Source organism: Hyperolius riggenbachi, chromosome 12 (genome assembly GCF_040937935.1).
Source record: "Hyperolius riggenbachi isolate aHypRig1 chromosome 12, aHypRig1.pri, whole genome shotgun sequence".
Classification (NCBI taxonomy): domain Eukaryota; kingdom Metazoa; phylum Chordata; class Amphibia; order Anura; family Hyperoliidae; genus Hyperolius; species Hyperolius riggenbachi.
Genome location: NC_090657.1, coordinates 61,814,619 through 61,838,305, shown reverse-complemented (window position 1 = coordinate 61,838,305; position 23,687 = coordinate 61,814,619). Strand labels below are relative to the sequence as shown.

At 46.1% G+C, this 23,687-nt stretch overlaps 1 protein-coding gene across 4 annotated transcripts in view; it reads right to left on the bottom strand.

Moving 5' to 3' along the window:
- Positions 1-340: 340 nt before the first annotated feature.
- CSNK1D (casein kinase 1 delta) overlaps positions 341-23,687 on the bottom strand; it is a 95,426-nt gene continuing 72,079 nt past the window's right edge. For 3 of the 4 annotated variants that reach the window (XM_068262996.1, XM_068262993.1, XM_068262994.1), the window contains exons 6-9: positions 21,986-22,134; positions 17,449-17,620; positions 12,506-12,645; positions 341-2,130 (exon numbers count right to left, since the gene is read on the bottom strand). In XM_068262996.1, coding sequence (XP_068119097.1) covers positions 2,080-2,130; positions 12,506-12,645; positions 17,449-17,620; positions 21,986-22,134 — 512 coding nt within the window. In that variant the 3' untranslated portion in view covers positions 341-2,079. Of the gene's footprint in view, positions 2,131-6,992; positions 7,062-12,505; positions 12,646-17,448; positions 17,621-21,985; positions 22,135-23,687 lie in introns of all 4 variants that reach the window. The other variant, XM_068262995.1, reaches the window with a different exon arrangement.

The following is a 23,687-nucleotide window of genomic DNA, read 5'->3' as shown; positions in this document are numbered from 1 at the left end:
CCACAATATCAAGCACCTGACTCTTGGTGACTGGTGTGCCCACTCACAATCTTCTAAAACAGTGGTCCTCAAACTAAGGCCCGCGGGTCGAATGCGGCCCGCCAAGGCTTTTTCACTGGCCCCCCAAACACTGGGGGTAATCAATACCCAGATTCAATGTAATGTTTTTCAACATTTTATGTGTGTTACAGCCCTCCAGCAGTCTGAAGTATGTTCACCCGGCCCTTGACCGAAAAAGTTTGGGGACCTCTGTTCTAAAACAACATCTTTGTCTAGACTCATTCACATCCCTGCATTCTTAATCCTTACAGTGAAGGAAAAACAAACAAACATGACAACATAGAAGTTATGAATTTATTATTTACACACTTTGTAAAGTACACAAATACAGCAGTGATACAAATTTTTTCATTTTCTCTTGAGCAATAAGTATCAATGTACAGGATTTTCTCCCGTCCCAGGGAAAAAACAAAAAACATTCGGTCGTTTTATGGCAAAAACGAGGGAATGGGCGCTCCCCTCAGCTGGAATTGACGACGCAAAGACCTTGTGTACAGTGGTTAGAGAAAAAAAAAAAAGTCGGTTAGTCAACAGGACATTCACATATATTTACAGAGAAAGCACGCTGTGAAGAACTGTATGCGGGACATCGGGACATGCGAGAAAAAATAAAACCTCAACTAGCATACAAGAACAACGCCTTTCGGGACACGCCTCACATTTTGTTTTTAAAGAAATACTCAGTAGAACTCTCTTACAACAAGAACACAAAGCTTTACCTATTATTGTAAAGAACCATCTAACGAACTGCATCCTGTACCATAAAAAAAGATCACTGCCGAGTTTACAGAATGAACCTTTTTAAAAACACAGCTGAAGACCACATCGAACAGTTGAAACCCCTCCCCTCAGTCCCGCCCCCCACCCTCCCCCCTACCCACCCATCACAAAAATTCAAACATTCGTCAGTATTGCACAACCCACGTAGGGTTAACCTGTCCTATGAACCGACGCCTTTTGACAAGGACGTTTCCCAGCTCATGGTGGGTGGAACGAAAGTACGTTGGACAAGTAAGACGTCAACTAGAAACACTTAAAGTGGCCTTCACTGCTTATTTGCTACAGTGACAGCTTGAGGCTTAAAAGAAATGATCACGATGCGCTAATCCTACTCTCCAAAAATCTCAATGTTTCAACTAAAAAAAAAAAAAAAAAAAAAGGTGACCTTTCGATTTGGAGTTAAAGGCATCCATATAATAACAGTGATATGCTTTGCTTTTATTTTTTTTTAAAGAACAAAAATTTGGTAGAAATGTTACGTTTCAACAGATATGTAAGAAATACCAAAGCTGAGATTCTGCTGTGCTAATAGGAGCTAGCTGTGCATAGGAATGCTGTATCGACCCCAATAAAAACGTAAGGCGTAAAAAAACAAAAATGTACTTTACTAAGGAAACAAATTTTAAAAGGGCAAATAAACACAATAAAACGCGGAAAAAAAACAAAAACGCCTAACAGATTTAAATAATACTCACTGAGGGAGGGGGAGGGAAACAAAAAAAAAAAAAACTTCCACAATAGGTGTTTGACTAGTAAAATCTCTGGCTCTAGGCCGCACCCTAAACGCTATGATAGTGCCGTCGTGATGGAAGCGACAGACTAGGGTGGCACATTGATAATAGTACATTAACGAAAGGGGGAAAAAAAAAAAAGAATACAAAAAGCATAAATCGTTAATTACAGAATAAAAAGGGCCCCTGGAAAAAAAAGTGATGGCATTCAGAGTTTGGCCCTGAAGAGTCTACGGCTCGCACTCAGGTTCTCGCACGGGTAATCGTGCTGCTTCATAGTATATACTCCATCCTTCCGACTGGTGATTGCTCAGAATGTTATCTTGGTAAAAAGCTTGTAAAGCTCCATTTTCCTCGATTTGGTTTTTGTTTTCTTTAAATTCAGGGTTTCGTTTCAGTTGGTTGTGATTTTTATTTTTTTTAAACTTTTTTTTGTGATTTTTTTTTTTTGCTAGTGAGACCATTGATAGGTTAGCCATGCATTTAACCGCCCTCCATGGAGATGTGTTCATCGGTGCACAGTGGAGGGGAAACTGCTGGAAGCCACCCGACTCGGAATCTGCAAGGCAGGAGAATGAGAAGACAGTGACATTAAAGGACATCAGAGGTGAAAATAAACGGATGAGATAAACAATTGCATCTATCCTCCTGCACCTAAAAAGGACTTTTTTTTTTTTCAAGATATCCCAGTTTTATTTTATATTTAAATCTAGTTTTTTAATTTTTACTGTTTTATTGTCTCTGCTCAATGACACCTTCCTTGAAGTGTGCTAGAGCTTAAATTATGAATTATTGACCCTTTTTATCTCTTTCTTGTTCCAGGAAGCCATTTACTGCCAGGAACGTATTTTATGGCTGTAATTACAGCCATTCTCACCATCTGCTGAAAAGCTTTATGGAGATGAAGATTTCATTTGTCAGCACGACCTGGCACCTGCTCACAGTGCCAAAACCACTGGTAAATGGTTTACTGACCATGGTATTACTGTGCTCAATTGGCCTGCCAACTCTCCTGACCTGAACCCCATAGAGAATCTGTGGGATATTGTGAAGAGAAAGTTGAGAGACGCAAGACCCAACACTCTGGATGAGCTTAAGGCGGCTATCGAAGCATCCTGGGCCTCCATATTACCTGAGCAGTGCCACAGGCTGATTGCCTCCATGCCACGCCGCATTGAAGCAGTCATTTCTGCAAAAGGATTCCCGACCAAGTATTGAGTGCATAACTGAACATAATTATTTGAAGGTTGACTTTTTTTGTTTAAAAACACTTCTCTTTTATTGGTCGGATGAAATATGCTAATTTTTTGAGATAGGAAATTTTGGTTTTCATGAGTTGTATGCCAAAATCATCAATATTAATAAAAGGCTTGAACTACTTCAGTTGTGTGTATTTGAATCTAAAATATATGAAACTCTAATGTTTATCAGTACATTACAGAAAATAATGAACTTTATCACAATATGCTAATTTTTTGAGAAGATCCTGTACATCGTTTTTGGAGCCTCTATGGGAGGCAAACTCTGGCCCAAGTCGGGCCAACAGAAATATAAAAAATGAGGTAGTTTCCCCACTTTACATTAGGTTTGTCCCACTCTAGACCACCAGCTATATTGGGGGTGAAGTCCTAGATCAGCATGGAACCCATAAGGGAAAAGGAGGGAGAAAACACACAACAGGGAACTGTATAGGGGAAAGGGGGGCAGTGGCCACTAGACACCAGGGACTGTGTAGGGTAGAGGGGGTGACTAGACATCATTGAACTGTATAGGGGAGGACCCCTAAACACCAGGGAGCTTTATAGGGAAGGAGGGATGGCCACTTGACACCAGGGAACTGTATAAGGGAGCCAATAGACACCTGGGAATTTCATAAGGGAGCGAAGTGGTCAGTAGATATTGAGGTTGACTGGCGACTTGGTCAAAGTGGTCAATTTTGCCCCACTCTGTGTTTAAGTTTGTCTCCCCTGCTGGGCTCCAGGACGTAGATCTACTGCAGCTGCACGAATGCTCATTATCCCTCCTAACCTTAACCACACTAATTCAGACCTCAACAGGTGCCCCCCATGCAGATAGTCAGCCGGAAGCGATGCCTGGGTAATAATCTTACAGGTCCTCCTTTCACCGACGATCACTGTCCTCTCTCTGTTCACCGCCGCAGCCAGCCTGATCCATTCGGCAGTACGAGGGTGGCTGCCGTGGTGCATTGAAGGGACGGCGATCATTGGTGGAACAGGTGAGAGATACTCACCCAACATGCTTTCTGCTGCCGAACTCTGCATAGGGGGCTGGATGGGAGACCATTCAACATCAAGGAAGCCTATGGCAACCACTAGACACCAGGGAAATATACTGTTTAAATACAATGTTCTCCCCAGGCTCTTTTAGCTGGGTGCTCCACCCGGCTAGTTTTGGTGAGCACCCGGCTGTCATCGGCTCACCTCCTCCTATGCTGTAAGCAAAGTTGAGCACAGAAGCACTGGCTCTGCATTCTCTCATCCCTCCCCACCCGGCTACTTTTTCATGCCACCCAGCTGAAAAAAAATTCTGGGGAGAACACTGAAATATGCCAACTTTTAAGACCATGCACTCTACATCTCAACTCTTCCTATTCAGTAAGGAGGAGTTCTCAGGCAAGTCTCCCCAACACTGCCAATGCCTACTGAGTGCGCCATTCAGGGCTGATTCTTAAAGCTAATGTAACCCGGGTTTTGGCAGATACTCACCTAAGGAGAGGGACGGCTCGGTCCCAATGAGCCATCCCTCTCCTCTCCCGGTGGCCCCGGTGCTGTGCTGGCTCCTCCGTTTTTGTCCCACGCAGAGGGGACTTCGGAAGTCTTCGGGAGCCGAGTCCTCCCGAAGACAGGCGGCGTACACGCGAACGCGTCATAGAGGGCGCAGTGTAGAGCGGCCCGTCTTCGGGAGCACTCGGGCTCCCGAAGCATCTCCGAAGCCTCCCTTCGGCCGGGAGATAGCGGTATTTGACCGAAATGGTCGAATACCGCTACAGGGGAGCCAGGAGTGGGCACCGGGAAAGGAGAGGGAATGCTCCCTCTCCTTAGGTGAATATCTGACTTTTTTTTTTTTTTTTTTTTTAAACCCGGTTCCCATTAGCTTTAAGTACTTTGAGTCCGACAGGAGAAAAGAGAAATACACATTTTTTGTTCTTTTTTTTTATACATAATACAATTAGGGGAAAAAGGAACTGTACTGAAAATTTTTCAAAAATTGCTTACTTTTTACAATATTACTTTATAAATTAATGTAGTCAGTATATGCCCATTGTAAAATCTTTCCTCAATGTAGTAGAATGCAAACTACTACAACTATGCGCCCCCTGCTGGATGCAGTAAGGTAAAACCTCTAAATGAAGGAAATTTCTCTTATTAAAGCAGACCTGAAACTTAGAACTTACTCTCTGCTCTAAAATATAAGCAACAGCATAACAAAACGGGTTCTCTTTGACCTGTTAAAAATAAAAACTGCCACTTACCTGGGGCTTCTATCAGCCCCCAGCATCTGGAATGTCCCGCACCGTCCTCTTACATAGTTATTTTGGTTGAAAAAAAAAAACAACATACGTCCATCGAGTTCAATCAGAGAACAAAGTACAACACTAGCCCGCCCCCTCACATATCCTTTGTCGCTAATCACATCGGGGCAGCGCAGCTACTCTTCCTGGATCAAGTGTGTGCAATGGCCGACTGAGCCCGCATGCGCAGTAGCACGGACCCGCGGGCTCACACAGCCATTGTGCACACTTGCTCCAGGAAGAGGAGCTGCGCGGTCCCAATTTGAAGAGGGGCCATGCGCTCAGCAACGGGGGGCTTGAGACAACCGAGGGAAGCCTGATTAGGATCCTGAGGCTTACCTCTCAAAATAGTAAGTGTCAGATTTTGAACCCAAGCTTTGGCTCGGTTTAGCTTGAAGGACTCTGGTTATTTCGGCATATGTTGTGGATGGGGTGGTATAAGTAGATATTTACAGCGCCTTCTGTTCCCCTCCGTCACTCGCTGTACTCCTGCAGCAAGCCCTGTTCTGACAGGCTGTCCTGGGCGACTCACGTAACTCATGACCCAGACATACTGCGCCGCGCATGCATAGTATGTCCGTTCAGCACCTTTGTGGCTGCGATCAATATGTGAGCACACTCACTACCCTCGCTCCTGTGTCTCGGCTTGCGCACTTCGCTGTATTGAGCAGTACAGACTGTGAGGAGCGAGTGTGCGCGTCTGTGGGCGGACGTCATTGAGCGCAGCCACAAGGGTGCTGAATGGACATGCTGTGCATGCGCGGCACAGTATGCCTTGGTTATAAGGTTATGCGAGTCCCCCGGATGAGCTCGTCAGAATGGGGCTTGCCGCAGGAGAACGCCGTGTGATGGAGGGGAACGGAAGGGGCGGTAAGTATCTACTTATACCACACCGCCCACAACATATGCCAAACTAACCAGAGTCCTTCAGCTCTGGTATCCTTTAAGGCTGGATTCACACTCGTCAATTTTTTACTGCATTTTCTGCATAGGAAAACTGAGAACCAATGTTAGTCAATGGGCCGGTTCACACTTGAATGGATTTTTTCAGAAAGGTAACGGACATCAAAACAGCACCGTCAGAAAACTTGTGCAAAAAATGCATGCAGAAAACTGCTAGACAAGTGTGAATCCAGCAATATATAGAACATACTCCCAAAAACTGTGATGGTGTGATTGGCAAGTTTTGCAATTTGAGATGGTCAGTCAGATGCTGCTAATTCCAAACAGATGCAAAGTTTATTTAGCTTGAATATGGGCCAATCAAATGCAGCAGTCAATTTACAAGCTGCTTAAAGAGTAGCATCAACTTAATTTGCATATCACGGACGATCATAAGTAAACCCTTTAGCAGCCAAATTATTTAGAGGCTTGCAGGTGCTCCAGGTCAATTTTAGCATGTTATTTGTTACATTTCCTTACTTCTAATTAGTACTCCTGTAATGTGTACTATTTATAGCCACTTGTCACTAAGGGGCAGTGTAAGACAATAACAGAGCAGTTCTGCTTTCAGTTTCTATATTTTCTGCTAGCAGAGAGACATCAAAGCATTCCAAGAATTTACAGCACAATTAGTTCTCCCGACTGAGGTCAAATGAGATAACTTTTGAAGCTAATGGGTTAAAAAAGAAAAGCCGGGTTTTGCTGACAAGATGGCGGCTCCACATGGCCTACCTTCGTTGGATATTGCCATGTTTGATGCAAGTTCACAGGAAAGCGAGGGCTTAGATGAAAAACAGGAAATTCTAGGCCCACAAGGTTTATTCCAAGCACCACGTGGTGCCGGCCCTCTCACAGTATGGTAAGTTTCAGTCATGCATTGTGACCTCACAAGTCCAAGTAATATGGCTGCAGTGTTTATAGGGATGCTTTTTCTGGAGAACACTCACCCAGTGCTGCCTTCAGCCGAGATTGGGGCCAGCAGCTTACTTGCCATGATGCTCGAAAGGAATGCTATTCTGAGGTGGGGGAAAAGACAGCTGCTTGTCACTGGCCCAACAACCCAGCAAGAGATCACTGTGCGCAAGATGTACAATCGCTTGTGTCTCAGCATTACACCCCACAAAGCGCCAGCCAGAAGGAAGTGTGAAGCAGTGGCCAGAAATGGGAGGTCTCCAAGGTAACTCCGCTTTCAGTTTATTTTTTTTTCTTAATTACTTTTGTGATTTGCTTTTTTTAGTAACAGACAGAAAAGATGTGTTAATGGAATTCCTCGGAGGAACCTGTCATTGCTGTTAGCAACGTATCTCTACCCCAGCCTCCCATAGCATGCTCTTTGTGTCGCTAGGTGGTTTAAGGTTAAACCGCACAGGCTAGCTTTACTATTGTTACTGAGCAATCTCTTTGCAGAAAAATGCAACTGATGAAGTGAGCCTGAAGCAAAATGAAACTAATATATTGCCCTAAGGAGAGGGTAGGATCTGTTTCCTATAGAGCCTTCCTGTTCCTCCTACGGTCCCCGCGTTCCAGCGCTGGCTCCCCCGTTCAAGTCTCCCTCCGTGTGAGGCTTTGAAAGACAAAGCTCCATAGTGCGCATGCGTGAGAGCGCTCTTTTCTTGCCCACTTGCGCATGCACAGTACAGAGCCGCCTGTGTTCTGGAGCACTTCAGCTCCTGAAGACTGCCGAAGCCTCCCCCGGCGGGAGATTTGAACGGAGGAGACAGCGCTGGAACGCGGGGACCGTGAGAGGAACAGGAAGGCTCAATAGAACACAGAGCCTTCCCCCTTCTTAGGTAAGTATCTGTTTATTTCAAAATAGCTTGTGGTTTGCTTTAAAGGGAACCCGCGATGAGAGGGATATGGAGGCTGCCATATTTATTTCCTTATAAACCATACCAGTTGCCTGGTATTCCTGTTGATCTTTTGGCACATTAGTGCGAGTCAAAACCCTGGAACAGGTATATAGCTAATCCAGTAAGAGTACCCGATCTGCTGCATGCTTGTTCAGCGTATATGGCTAAAACTATTAGACACACAAGATCAGGAGGACTGCCAAGCTACTGGTATTGTTTAAAAGGAATAAATATGGCAGCCTCCAAATCATTCTCGAATCAGAGATGAAACCTGTAACAAAAGACAGATATACCTAGATAGAGGGAAGTTTGTAGATCCTCCAAAAGCTTTGCTTGTCCCCCTCACCCCTACACCGCCTGGAACTCCACAACCATGCTCCTCAATGCATGAGCTAAACTGTGCCCACGCACAGTACAGCTTGCCCGCGACTGTAGACAAGCCGCTCTGGCTTACTGCGCAGGCACAGCAAAGCCTTGCTTGTACACAGCCATAGTGCCCCCACAATAACATATCCGAGAAGCTCTTGTTGTCCATGCGCAGTAACAGTGGAGGTGAGGAGGACATGGGAAGCCCCTGGACTATCCATAGACTTCCCTCTACCTAGGCATCTGGTTTCTGTTCTAGCTTTCACCTTGGGTACACTTTCAGGCGGGTTTATTTGTGTGGGTCGCAGGGCAGGCGCCGGCCAACCAGAGGTCCAATTGCTCGGCAACCAAAGGGTCACATGGCCTGTGCAGTCTAGACCTTACCGACACGTGATAATTTCATATTTTATTTGAGAGTGACTTGCTGTGTTACATGCACTTGATAGGGATGCAAATATTTATGCTTCGAGACCCAGGAGAGGATTACAAAAAAAAAAAATCTTAATTTTTAAAATGATCTAATAAAAAGCTGTCAGAGAAGGTTTTATTTCTTGTTTTTCTGAAAGGACAGAAAGTGACTCCCACTTGGCATATCTTGGCGATTACAAACGTTTAGGTAATTATGTGTAAATTTCTGGGCAGAGGTAAAAAATAAAATAAAAACGGTACTTAAGTGTTATCCCATCTGCAGAGTTTGGCAGCTTCTTTTAAAAGTTCTATTTGCTGCCCTACTACGATCTAACGATTTTTCTTTTGAAAGCTGAAAGCCCTGGCTTTCCTTTGCACCAGGTCCCGAGTCAGTGTAATGCTTTGTGCCCACGTTTAGGGAGGTTAGAAAGAGGTGTGTCCCCTGCTTTTGGTTGCAGAGAGCACAGTGGAATGGAGTCTCCAGCCCCGGGCAGTATCACACTCAGAGAGGAGACTAGGGTGCATAGCGGGGCTGCTTCTTCTTCTGTAATGAGACCCCCAGGGCACTTGACAAGTTTTGAAAACACAGATTCATGCTGCGAAAAAAAAAAAAGACTACCTCCCAGGTGAGCTGCTGATCATCGTCTGGTACTTATGTAATCACGCTTTCTGCAGCCAAGTGCAGGGGACACCCCTCCTTCAAAGCCCTTTAATTTTAGAACAAAGCATTACACCGACTCAGGACTTGGTGCAAAGCTTTCCAAAAATGGTTAGATTGTGGTAGGGCAGCAAATAGAACTTTTACAAGAAGCTGCTAAACTATGCAGACGGGATAACACATAAGTAACTAAAAAATTGCCCGTGAAGAGAATAAAAACTGGTACTAATCTCCCTAATTAGGCCTCTTTTACATTATATGCTGAAAAAGCTTTCAGTTAAAAATGCGTGTAGTGGGAACTGTGCCATAGATGACATAAATGGGCATTACTTTGAAAATCATTTGCAATTTCAATTAGAACAGAGCAACTGATATAGTGTAAAACTACTTATTTTTAGGGCTGATCCACATTGGCTGCTTTTTGTGCTGCGTTTTCATTTGGAAAAACGCATCCTCATTGACAAAAATCAGGACAAAAACGCTGCAACTTTAAAAAAGTCACAGCAAAAAGGATTACTCAATTTACCCACCTCAATTAGGATGCTTTTTCTAAACGCAAATGTGGATCAGCCCTTACAGTCCCTACTGCTCCCGTCCATCAATTTCAGGTCCCTTGTCTGTCTATCCTACAGTTACAGTTAGACCCAGGACACATCGTTTGTGACTAAAAAGCCCAGGGTAATGCAATGCTACGGGGGATTCTTATAAAATCACATCGCTCCAGTGGGATCACACCCATAGCATTACATTAGCTTTTCAAATAACAAGTGCTCAAAAAAAAAAAACCCGCTCCCAGTGGGTTCCAGGCCTGAAGTCGAGTCCATATCCAGAACAGTCCAATCCATTCTAAATCTTCACCAGTCAAGTAAACAGGGAGTGGCTTTGTCGAACTAAACCACACTGTACTGCATCACTTAGAAGAGTACCAGAAAGGGTGAGACTGGTGGCCATCTTGGAAAAGGGCGTATAGTTTAGGACAATGAACCTGGATATAAGCACGAGGAAGCAGAAGGAACAGAGTGGATTCTTTATTGGAAGGTAAAGTTCATTTTTTTCCCCCTCTGCGTCCGTGCCCTCACGTCCATATCTGGCGCATACTGCGCCTAACTACTGTGCAGGCGCAGCACGCACCAGATAATGTGGATGCACAGGCACGAGTGCCCGCACAGGTACAGAGGAGCCAACCCTGCTGGTCGCTATCATTGCGGGTTACCAGCGGGAACACCGAAGAGGCAGCTGGAAGAAGCCCCAGGTGATTAAAAAAAAAATGATTTTTTAAAAGGACAACTGAAGTGAGGGATATGGGGGCTGCCATATTTATTTCCTTTTAAACAATAGCAGTTGCCTGGCTATCCTGCCTCTAACACGCATTTCCACTTGTGCGGTGCGGAATCGCCGGGAAATCACCGCAGACGAAATCGCATGCGGGTGCGATTTTGCATGCGTTTTTCCCGCGATTTCACATAGGGTAGTAGGTGGGCGATTTTAACCATGTCACTGCCTGTGTAAATTAACATTACCTCCTATGCGAAATCGCATGCGAAATTGCGGGGAAAAACGCATGCCAAAACCGCATGCGATTTCCCTATTAGATACATTGTATGCGATTCGCTTAGCGGTGTGCGAATTCTTTTCCCCGCACACAAAAACGCTCTGCATAACGCACAAGTGGAAACAGGCCCATCCACTTGTATTGGCTGTGCGAATCCGCATGCGGATTCTCTATAGTGGAAATGAGCCCTTAAAGCCATAGACCCTGAACAAGCATACAGCAGATTAGGTGTTTGACATTATTGTCAGTTCTGACAAGATTAGCTGCATGCTTGTTTCTGGTGTTCGTCAAACACTGCTGCAGAAAAATAGGTCTGCAAGGCAGCGGGGCAACTGGTATTGTTTAAAAGGAAATAACTATGGAAGCCTCCATATCCATCTTGCTTCAGTTGTCCTTTAAGTTCACCTCAGAAGTCCTTCAATAAAGCGGAGTACAGCAAAAAGCATTAATGTTTGCATCCCTGATACATTCACCTATTACCTATAAATGCCTTACTTATTCTGCAAGGTAGGGCCGTCCATGCCTTTCATGGGAGTGGCTACGTTTGTAGTAATCAGGTTGGTTTAAGCTACGTTGCACTCCTCCCCATCGCAGAAAAAAATAATCTTACAGGGAACCCGGAGGTGAGAGGGAGGAGGCTGTCCCAATTTATTTCATTTTAGTTCTGACTGGATTAGCAGCATGCTTGTTTCAGGTATGCAATTCAGGCAAAGAGATAAGCAGGGCAGCCAGGCAACTGGTATTATTTAAAATAAATATGGCAGCCTCCATATCCCTCTCACTTCAAGTACCCTTTAAAATTCTTATTCTAATATAGAATATAAAAGAGGATTGTGAATGTTGGCCAATCACAGCAACCGATCAAGAATTTTCTCTAAACTTCGTTTACACACAGGACTTAAGTCACCCTGCAGGAATTGGGTGACATTTTGTGGACAAGGCTGTACTGTTCCGACACGTCAGTAGCCTGAAAGCTGGCGACGTGTTTTGTCATGGCAGGCGGCAGATGTGTGGCACTTGACAAAGGGGGCAGTGCGTGGCAAAAAGCAATGACGACAGGCAGCGTTTGAGGGAGGTGAAACGGCGTGCCTAATCTCGCACCGACGTCTCGGGACCACGTACACACACACGATCGATTCTCAGCAAGGTAGTCTGGAGTGCTAAGAGTTTTCCATAAAATGAGCACAGGTTATGTCTTAAAAAGCCCCTTAAAGGACACCTGAAGTGAGAGAAATGAAGGCTGAGATATTTATTTCCCCTTAAACAATGCACATTACCTGGCTGTCTTGTTTATCCTCTGCCTTTAATACTTTTAACCATATACTCTGAACAAGCATGCAGATCTGTTTCTGACTGAAAGTCTGGAAAATAAGTGCTGTGGTGTTGCTGAAGATTTTGTCTTTTAAAGCTAAATTGCAGCTCCCATGAACTCATAACACAGTATGGGTTGTGCAAGCAATCCCATCTGCCCTGCTAACGAGGAAGAACCTATTCTTATAGCCTCCCTATTGGAATAACCTAATGAAAACAAATAGGACAGCGTTGTAAGGCAGCAAGCTAAGAAGCGTAAGCAGGCTTCTAGCGTCCCCCCAGAAGCTGAGGCAGCCCCACCCCACGCCAACATACCTGTGAGGTGGACATGCGCGAGGTATCTTGTCTGCCAGTCAGATCAGATGAAGACACGTTAACGGGAGCACCACGATGTAACCTCATGCTCACTTTCCTCTCGCGTTCCATACCAGAAACCGGCCGAGGGGAGGTGTTTGCTGCAAATCCAGAACACATTTTCAGAGATGTATTTATTTTTTCTTTCAGGCACGATGTAACATAGCACCATCACTACACTGAACTTTCTGAGACACAGCATAGCAGTGCAATATACCTGAACTGACATCGTGATAAACATAGGTACTTCAAGTACTCAGCTTATTACATACAGGGGGGCTAGAGTGAACAGAAGCCAACTAATCTGGCTGAGCAGACATTACTGATAACGGAAGAAATCTGAAAACTTCAAACATCAATTCCTTTTGTTAGCAGCTGAATGAACCAGATTGTACACCACACTGTGTAAATTTCAGAGACCAAATGTAACCTCTTAAATTGAAAACAACAATATGAGACTGCAGGGAAGTCCTATAAACGATTGTTACTACGTATACCATTATTCAGCTTGGGTATTTTTTAAGGTTGTCTTGTCTGGAGGAGTATCACCTTTGTAACCAATTACAGCTAATCAGGTAAGTATTTAAACAAGGGAGGAGATGACGAGATCGTGGATGAGGAGTTTGGTGGTGTCAGGGGACAGGTAGAAGCGGATCCTGGAAATGTTTCAGAGGTGGAAGTTTCAGGATCGGATAATGCTTAGGACGTTGGGTGCAAAGGAGAAGAGTCCAGGGTGATACCTAGGCAGTGGGCTTGGGGGGTAGGGCGGATGGTTGTGTTGTCGATTGTGATGTGCATAACTGGGAGGGCTTCAGCTGTGCAGGGCGGGAATATTAAAAGCTCAGTCTTGTCCAGATGAAGTTTCAGGAACCTGGCGGCCATCCAGGAGGAAATGGATGCAAGGCAGAAGGAGATCTTGTCCACGGTGGAAGAGGAGAGATCAGGTGTATGGTGGTATATATCTGGGTGTCATCAGCATACAGGTGGTAGTTGAATCCCATAGATATTTTACCAATCGAGGTGGAGTAAAGCAAGAATAGTAAGGGTCTCAGGACAGAGCCTTGGGAAAAACCAACAGAGGAGGGCGTGGGAGTGGAATAGGAGCCACTGGAGGATGTTATTATTATTATTATTATTATTATTATTAATTGTATTTATAAAGCGCCAACATATTACGCAGCGCTGGACAATAAATATATACAATGATACAAGGATGACATACATAGGGTTATACACATAGAACAAAGTTATACATACAAATTGTACAAAATACATGATCATGCAATATGGGCTGGTTAGGTAGGCCCAGTAATACAAGTACAGGCTGTCATAGGACAGGAGCACATGATCCTGTAGATTACACTAGGGAGTGGAGGACCCTGCCAGAGGCTTACGATCTAAAGGGAGGGGTGGAAACACTAGGGGGGGCTGTTAAATATTCCTTAGAGAGTTACTGTGTGGTAGGAGGTGGGTAGGCCATCATAAAGAGGTGGGTTTTGAGGGCTTGCTTGAATGTGTTGAAAGAGGGAGCAAGTCTGATGGGTGGTGGAAGGGCATTCCAGAGGGTGGGGGCAGCTCTTGAGAAATCCTGCAGGCGGGCATGGGAGTGTGAAATGCGCGGGGTGGTGAGGCGAAGGTCGTTGGAGGAACGGAGGGGGCGACCTGGTGTATACTTGTGAACAAGCTCCGAGATGTAGGTAGGGCATGTTTTGTGCACAGATTTATACGCCAGGCATAGAATCTTGAAACTTATCCTGAGACGGATAGGGAGCCAGTGCAGGGATTCACAAAGGGGAGATGTGGATGCAGAGCGGTGCGAAGAATGGATGAGTCTTGCAGCCGCGTTCATCACTGATTGAAGGGGGGCAGTGCGTTTCAGGGGGAGGCCAGAAAGGAGTGAGTTACAGTAATCAAGGCGGGAGATGATGAGGGCATGGATGAGCAGTTTGGTCGTATCCGGGGTTAAGAATGGGCGGATCTTGGAGATATTACGGAGGTGGAAATTGCAGGCTCTTGTGATGTTTTGGATGTGGGGGATGAAGGAGAGGTCAGAGTCCAAGGTGACACCCAGGCAGCAGGCCTGGGAGGTAGGGAGAATGGTTGTGTTGTCGATTGTGAGGTGGAAACCTGGGATGGGTGCAGCAGCATGGGGTGGAAAGATCAGGAGCTCAGTTTTGTCTAGGTTAAGCTTTAGGAACCTAGCTGACATCCAGGAGGAAATTGCTGAGAGACACGAGGAGACCTTGTTTATGGTGGTGGCTGAGAGATCGGGGGTATGGAGGTAAATCTGAGTGTCATCTGCATAAAGGTGGTAATTGAAGCCCAGGGAGGAGATAAGCTTGCCAATTGAGGAAGTGTATATGGAGAAAAGAAGGGGGCCTAGAACAGAGCCCTGGGGGACCCCAACTGAAAGGGGGGCAGGAGTTGAGGAGGAGCCATTGAAGGAAGTGGTGAAGGAGCGATTGGATAGGTAGGAGGAGATCCAGGCCAAGGCAAGCCCATGGATGCCCATGGACTGTAGTGATTGGAGGAGGAGGGAGTGGTCAACAGTGTCAAATGCTGCAGAGAGGTCAAGGAGGAGCAGGATGGAATAACTGCCTTTGGCCTTGGCAAGGGTAAGGTCGTTGACCACCTTGGCGAGGGCTGTTTCAGTTGAGTGCGCAGGTCGGAATCCAGACTGTAGGGGGTCAAGTAGGGTATTGGTGTTGATGTATTAGGTAATGCGCTGGTGGACTAGGCGTTCGAGGAGTTTAGAAGCATAGGGAAGGAGGGAGATTGGGCGGTAGTTTGAGGGTAGGGATGGGTCGAGTGAGGGTTTTTTCAGCAGGAGAAGCACAGTGGCCTGTTTGAATGCTTTGGGGAAGATGCCTGTGGAAAGGGAGAGATTGAACAAGGAGGTGAGGACTGGGGCCAGGTCAGGGAAGTGGGGACGAAGAGTATTCGCGGGTACCGGATCACAGGGAGAGGATGTGGGGGGGGGAAGCCACTAGCAGCAGGCTGACTTCATCAATGGTGGCAGGAGCAAAAGAGGCGAGGGGTGGATGAGACAAGGGAGCCGCTGGGAGGGAAGGCAAGGGGACAACCTGAGACGCATTGGTAAGGGAGGGATGGAGGAGGGAAATTTCATTGCGTATTGTTGCAATTTTAGTGGTGAAGTGGTTGGCAAGGTCATTGGCTGAGAGGGAGGAGCTGGGAGGGGGAGGAGTGGGGTTGAGGAGGGAATTGAAGGTAGCAAAAAGCTGTCGAGGGTTGGAAGCTTGGGTTACAATCAGTGCTGCAAAGTACCTTTGTTTAGCCTCAGAGAGGGCAGTGTGGAAGAGTAACAGTTTGGCCTTGTAATCTAGGAAGTCAGCATTGAGATGTGATTTCCTCCATTTCCGTTCGGCTGCTCGAGTTTCTTTCCTGAGGTTACGTGTGTGGGTGTTGTGCCAGGGTTGGGGGTTGGGGGGCTTGATAGGGCGGAAGATTGAGGGGGCAGCTTGATCTAAAGCAGATGAGAGGGCAAGGTTATATTGTGCAGCCGCTTCATTGGGGCATGTTAGGGTGGGTAGGTGGGAGGAGAGGGAGAGAAGGGGACTTGCTAGGATATTTGGGCTGAGATTACGTAGGTCTCTCTGCCATCGACCTGGCTGAGGGGTGGGGAGAGAAGTTGTTGGTGGGGAGATAGTGAAGGTGAGGAGGTGATGGTCAGAGATAGGGAAAGGTGCGATGTCCAGGTTGCTGAGGGAGGTGGACTTTGAGAATATGAGGTCAAGAGTATGACCAGCGGGCAATTGCACTGACCACTTTGGTGAGGGCTGTTTCAGTAGAATGGGTCAGATGAAATTCGGATTGCAGGGGATCAAAAAGAGTTGGAACTGAGGAAGGCCCAGTGCACACCAAAAACCTCTAGCAGATCCGCAAAACGCTAGAGGTTTTTGAAGCAGATTTGCAGAGCGATTCTAGGCACGTTGAGAGAGGTTTTCTTAACATGCCTAGCGTTTTTTGGAGTGTTTTTGTGTAGCAGATTTCAAATGTTACAGTAAAGCTGTTACTGAACAGCTTCTGTAACAAAAACGCCTGGAAAACCGCTCTGATCTAGCGTTTTTTTCAGAGCGGTTTTCCACTTTCCTATATGCCTCAGAAATCTAAAAAATGCACAGCCCGGGAGTTTGCGTTTGGGGAAAAAACGAGCTGCTCTGGTGTGCACCATCCCATTCACTTTCATTAGCCAAGCGGTTTCCCCCCTGCAAGCGGTTTAAAAAACGCTTCAGAACCGCTCTGGTGTGCACCAGCCCGAAGTGGGTGAAGCGTTGGTGGGCCAGGCGTTCATGGATTTTTGAGGCAAAGGGGAGAAGGGAGATTGGGTGGTAGTTGGATGGCAGCGTGGGGTTGAGTGAAGGCTTCTTCAGCAAGTGAGAACTGCCTGTTTGAATACAGAGGGGAAGGTGCCAGTGGAAAATGAGAGGTTGAAAAGGCACTGAAAAGAATGTTAGGAGCGGAGCATGTGAAGAGCAGCAGGCAATTCCTTGTGACGCGGAGCTCTGTAACTCCACCCACAGACCTGTGTGGTGGTGTGGTGGTGAAGTGTCTGCTGCAGCCAGAAAACCCCACCCCATTCTCAGCCTGAAGTGGATACATGAACTGACTATTGCCTGCACTTAAAGTCCCTCCTCCTAGATGGTATCATAAAAAAAAAAAAAAAAAAAAAAACTAGGATAACAGATCATGTGACTAGAATTGATACCTGATCTGTAAAATGATTACACCTGAAATATGTTGTAATGGATTAGAGCTTTTTCTTACTTGCCTAGACTATGCTATGCTCAGACTGGTGCTTATAAACTGGACAATACTTTTCCTTAGAGTTTTAATCCGACAAAATAAGAGGGCGTGACCCAGAGACTGCAGCGGTCTCACCGTACCTGTGTGGGAGGTTGGCGTTAGAGGAGTGGGTGGAGAGACTTCCTGGGTGCCTCTTAGTCTACCTGAAGCAGTGGAGGGCAGTCCTCGAGCTGCCGGGTTCCTGGTGTGTCTCAGGCGCTCTTCCCGTTCCCGTCTCTCACGCTCAGCATCTTCAGCAGCACGACTCGCCCCCTTCAAGAGAAAGTGTGTCAGAAACCAGTACGGACCAGTCAAACTCTGCCATTGTATTATTCCTCTGCCATTTAATACTTTAAAGACATACTGAGCCAAGATATTTATAAAAAAAAAAAAAAGAAAAAGATTCTCACCTATGTAGAGATGTAGAGAGACTGCTCTGGATCCAATAGAACCATCCCAGTCATCTCTGTGCCCTCGGCCCACCAATGCCCCCACCCCATTGAAATTCCACTCAGGAGGCTTCAGAAGGACATACGTGGCCGAGTCCTTCTGAAGATGGGTGCATCCATACGGTGCATGCGCAAGCCCAGTCCTGTGAGTCTCTGCAAGTACTTGAGGAGCCAAGGACTTCCAAAGCCTTCATGAGGACTAACAAAGGCGTACTCAACTAGCAAGTCCAATATTTAAAAACGGAAGTGTTGATAGTTGTGGACGGAGGGCACGGAGAGAGGACCAGGAAGGCTTTACGGAATCCAGAGCCTTCTCCCTACATAGGTCAGTATCGAACTTTTTTCTCTTCTTCACTTCAGTATTGCTTTATAAAAACAAAAGAAAACAAAAAAACAAAAACAGCACAAAGGGGTTGATTCACTAAGAGAAACAATGTGAGTAACCTCCTGTTACTCTCGCTATTTCATCATATTATATATTCTATGTCTCTATATTGACCATTATAGTTTAACTTTGAATTAATTTTGAATTCAGTGGCATATTGGTCATTGGTCAGCCATATAAATAGGAGCAAGATGAATTTAGCAAGATCGCTAAAGATTAATGGTGGTTTAATATGTTTTAATATGTGTATTAATTTTAAACAAATGTGAATATAAGGAGTAAGGCAAATGTCCAGCAGAAGGCACATGTAATAGGGCTATGGCTGGCTAAGGATCAAAAGCCTATTGAGTTGAAGCGGATACGTAAGAAAGTCTGCGTCAGGATGGCCGCTGCGTTGCAGCGTATGCTAATAGGGCCATGTGACGTAATCACATGCGTTGTATTCAGCGTATGCAGATTATGGTATAAAGGACGTCAGACGCTCCAGTGACGTCAGCCTCTGATGAGTCCCGACGGACGAAACGCGTAAGGCGGAGTCTGGAGCGCCTGACGTCACTGAGAGTACACTGGGGAGCACGAGCCGGCCGGAAAGGATTGTATAAGCGGAAGCGCTGCAGCGGAGACGGGACGCCGATACCGCAGTGGAGGTGACACCGCTAGGCTGATTGCGAGCCTGATACGTGCTCCATTCATCTGTACTACGTGAGTGTAACCCAGCGCAGGGCAATGGCAGCTATTTTTTATGGTTTTACACTAGGTTTGTTTTTTATTGTGGTTTTTAAAAGGAATTTGGATGAAACCCGTTGAAAATTCAATGCTGCTAAATCGTTGGCTGATTGATTTATGTGAAAGACCCACCTGAAAACTGAGGTGGATTACATCTGGTTGTACTATAAGAGGAGCGCTGTCATCATATAGAGGTTAAGACTTTACTGTGGACTAATGATAGAGAATACTCTGGACTTTGGTTGGATGATAAAATTCATTTAGAGGTCATATTTTTATTCTGGTGGGCGCATTCTGTATCATCATAAATATATGCTACTACTGTATATTCCTGCGTATAAGACTACTTTTTAACCCTTTAAAATCTTCTGAAAAGTTGGGGGTCGTCTTATACGCCGGGTGTCATTGATGCCGGGTGATACGCCCTATCCTGTTACTGCCTCTCAGATCTCACTGCTGAGGGAACGCAATCTATTCTTCCATACCGCTCTGATAAACAGGTAGACAAGGGGAGCTGACCAGGTCTACTTGAGAGTTGACCAATGCAACAAGTCAAATGACTATATACTGTTATATACTGGGAAACACATACAGTACCGCACCAGTATCTGTTCATACATAGCACCAGCATATGATTTTATTTTTATTTTAATTTGGTGTGCGTTGGAAGAGGGGTAGTCTTATACGGCGAGTATATCCCAAACTCTATATTTTAACTGGAAATGTTGGGGGGTTGTCTTATACGCCCAGTCGTCTTATACGTCGGAATATACGGTATATTGCTGGTAACTTTATGCCAGCTCCACTCCTCCCACCCTGAGCCCCTTCAGGTCCACTAATGTTAAGGGGCGTGATTACCGCACTCTGATTGGCCCAATAGGCTGCCTGTCACTTGACAATTAAAAGGAGGCACGCTGATGAAATAGCTTAGAGAAAAACCGTAACTAAGAATTGAACTTCAAGCCAATCAGTAGCTAATACCCCCTTTCCCATCCGAAATCTATTCCTTTTCTCAAACGGATCATTAGGGGGCTCTGTATGGCTGTTTTTCTGGTGAAACCCCTCCCACAGTGTGATGTCAGCGCCTCACAGCTTTGAGGTCCTGACATCACATGGTGGGAGCTTTGTTGCATTGTGGAAAATAACAGTTGTTTCCAACTACAAAAAAAAGCAAGCAGCATCTCCTTCCAGTGACATCACCTGCCAGCAGTAAAAATGTCACCATGTGATAAATATAATGTAAATCAGGGAGAGGAAAGATTTTACAATGGGCAAACACTGACTAAATCATTTATACATAATTATTGTAAAAATTAAGCACTTTTATTACATTATTTTCACTTGAGTTCCTCTTTAATTAACAGGAGGTTACTCACGCTATTTCTCTTAGTGGATCAACCCCCAAAATATTGTACAGATAAAAGGTTTAAAAATGTTTACGGTTTACTGCAATGTAGAATAAGCAAGTGACTTCTGTTCTGCTTAATTGCTTAGTAGGTCTGGCTGCCACACTACGGAGGAAGTAGTCGCAGAGGATATGGAGAGGGGGATGGGCTTGTGCTGACTTCCTCTTTTCAGCAGTGGCAGGATAGTGTACTAGTTAAAGGGAACCTTAACTGAACGGGGGGGGGGGGGGGGGGTAAAGAATTTCACTTACCTGGGGCTATTACCAGCCCCCTGCAGCAGTCCTGTGCCCTCGGAGCCGCTCTGGAATCCTCCGGTCCCCTGCTGTCACTTAGTTTCGTTTTTGACGACTCACCAGTCGGCCGGCCGCCATGCGTATTATTGGACGCATTCCCTACTGCAATTGGTGCTGCTGTGGACCGCAACGCATACAAATACGCGTTGACACATTCCGCATGCGTAGATGTGCGGCAACAGCGCTAATTGCAGTAGGAAAGGCGTCCAATAATACGCATGGCGGCCGGCCGATGAGTCGTCAAAAACGAAACTAAGTGAGAGCGGGGGACCGGAGGATTCCAGAGCAGCTCTGAGGGCACAGGACTGCTGCAGTGGGCTGGTAATAGCCCCAGGTAAGTGAAACTCTTTACCCCCGTTCAGTTAAGGTTCCCTTTAACCACTTGACAACCAGGGGATTTATGGCTGATCTGTGCTGCGTGGGCTCTCCAGCCCGCAGCACAGATCAGGATTATGCCAGGGCGATCAGACTTACCCCCTTTTTTCCCCACTAGGAGGATGTCCTGCTGGGGAGGGGGTCTGATCGCCGCCGGCTTGCTGCGCTTTGCGGGTGGGGGGCTCTTCAAAGCCACCCTCCGCAGCGTTCTCTGCGCTCCGTCCCTCCCCCTGTGAGCTGCGCAGGACGGATATCCGTCCTGCGCACTGAAGGATAGGCTTCAGCCTATCATAGGCCGGCGATCCCCGGCCAATCAGAGGCCGGGGATCGCCAATCTGCCTTACGGCGCTGCTGCACAGCAGCGCCGTATTATGTAAACAGCGGGGATTTCTTCCCCGCGTGTTTACATTTTGCCGGCGAGCCGTGGTCGGCGGCTTTCCGGCTGTTCACGGAGACACCCTCTGTGAACGGACATGGAAAGGCCACTCGAGCGGCCGTTTCCATGGAAACTCTCAGACGACCAGTTTACGCCAATCGGCGTTAGCTGGTCGTCAAGAGGTTAAAGGACAACTGAAGTAAGAATATGGAGGCTGACATTTTATTTCCGGTTAAACAATACCAGTTGCCTGGCAGCTCTGCTGGTCCATTTGGCTGCAGTAGTGTCTGAATCACACCATAAACAAGCATGCAGATAATCTTGTCAGATCTGACAATGTCAGAAACACCTGATCTGCTGCATGCTTGTTCAGGGTCTATGGCTAAAAGTATTAGAGGCAGAGGATCAGCAGGATATCCGAGGTGATGAATTAAATATAGGTTTACTTAACTGGGGCTTCTTCCAGCCCCTACAAGTCACATGTGTCCCTCACCAATCCTCTGGTCTTTACCTGGGTCCCGCTGGCAGCTTTTGAAAGATCGTCAACCCTAGATGGGTCAGCATTTTTTGCACATCTGCTTGATCAATCAGCTCTGAACACCTTTCGATAGCCCCATAGCATACTCACAAATTTCAGCATGTTCCAATCGAACACGTAATCGTAGGAGAAGCCTTGGCGGTGGAAAAGATTTCTGAATAGCTGCCTCAAGTAAGAATAGTCAGGCTTGTCGTCGAAGCGTAGGGATCTGCAGAAATTCAGGTAGGTGGCAAACTCCGCTAAAAAAAAGAGAGGGGGAAAAAAAAAAGCTTTGAAAATTTAAAACTCCAAATCTTTATTCGTTTTGACAGTCACCATTTACTCTTCCACGCAGAAGCAATGTCATGCACGGACTGGTTGCAGATTAGCTTACTGATGCAAGGAACCTAAAGTCCCAACCACAAACTTGGATTCTGCCAGCCACTACGATGACTTGTGATCATTCTGGGCAACTGTGCAAGTTTTGGTCCAGGAACACCAACCTTCTGATAAAGCAGGGGTACGGAACATATGGCTTGAAGCTACTGCTGTAGCATGCACTACTAACTTACTCAATCTCCCCCCAAAACTAACGGCCGCTCCAATTGTCCCACTCTGGACCCTGTCAGGTCCAGTGATTTTGTAGGACGAGATCCCTACGCTTTGGGCCAATAGGCTGCCTGTCACTTGACATGCAGTCTATTGGGCCAAAGTGCGTGGATCTCATCTTACAAAGTGAATCATCCCCCAAGTCAGCTAGCTAATTGTACAAGCTGTTAGTCGGTATTTTGCCTCTGGCTCTCAGGGAAATTTCTGATGTTGCTGAAACCCAAAGAAAAGTTGAAGACTTGTCTGATATTGTCGCTGCCTGGCGGATCAATTGTATACACATCACCATGGCAACAGGGACGTAGTAAGCCCTACTATCCCAGTTTGAAACATGTTGTATGGCTCTCATGAAATTAAATTTTAACATGTGGAGTTTATGACTCTCAGCCAAAAAGGTTCCTGACCCCTCTGATGAGGGAAAGGGGGTGGAGGCAGACAGAGGGATAATTTTGAGGTGCCCGGGTGCAAGGGCTGTGGAATCGGATGATTTTAGTACAGACTCCACAACACTGCCAGGAACATTGCATTAGGGCAGGAAAATCAACGTGGGCTCAACTCGTTGCCCTGCTTGGTTCTTACACTACAGAAGACACTGATACAAGGTACAGACGGATGACCGGAACCATCACATATGATCATTTAAGCCACAAATATTATAGTCTGTATGCAGATTTAATGTAAACCTTAGCTGAAGCTTGGGTCAAAATGAAAATAGTTACCATCCTATAGAGCCTCCCCAGGACCCTCCAGAAGATCTGGCCCACACTCTTCAAGCATGAGCATGGCCGTGTTACACCTGCGCCTGCTCAGTAGCATGGCGCCGCTTGCGAACGAATGGCTCTGGCTTTCTGTACATAGGAGATGAGAAGGAAAAAGAGGCACTGTGCCCTTACTCACCTTTATTTACTAATGCGTCATCAGAGGCATTAACCATTAATGCCTCTGATGCGTTTGTACGCGAAACGGCTGTCAGGCCAGCATTCTAAGCCCCACTTTACCCGCTGTGATGACCGTCTGGATTGAAATAAAGGTGAGTAAGGGCACAGTGCCTCTTTTTCCTTCTGATCTATGTATATAAGACTGAGCAGCACGTGTCCCCTCTATCACCTGCAATCCTAATCCACCTTACCTGCGTTTAATGCCAAGCTTTTCCTTTCAAACACATTGCTCTGGCTTTCTGTGCAGGAGTGTGTCCCTGATCAGA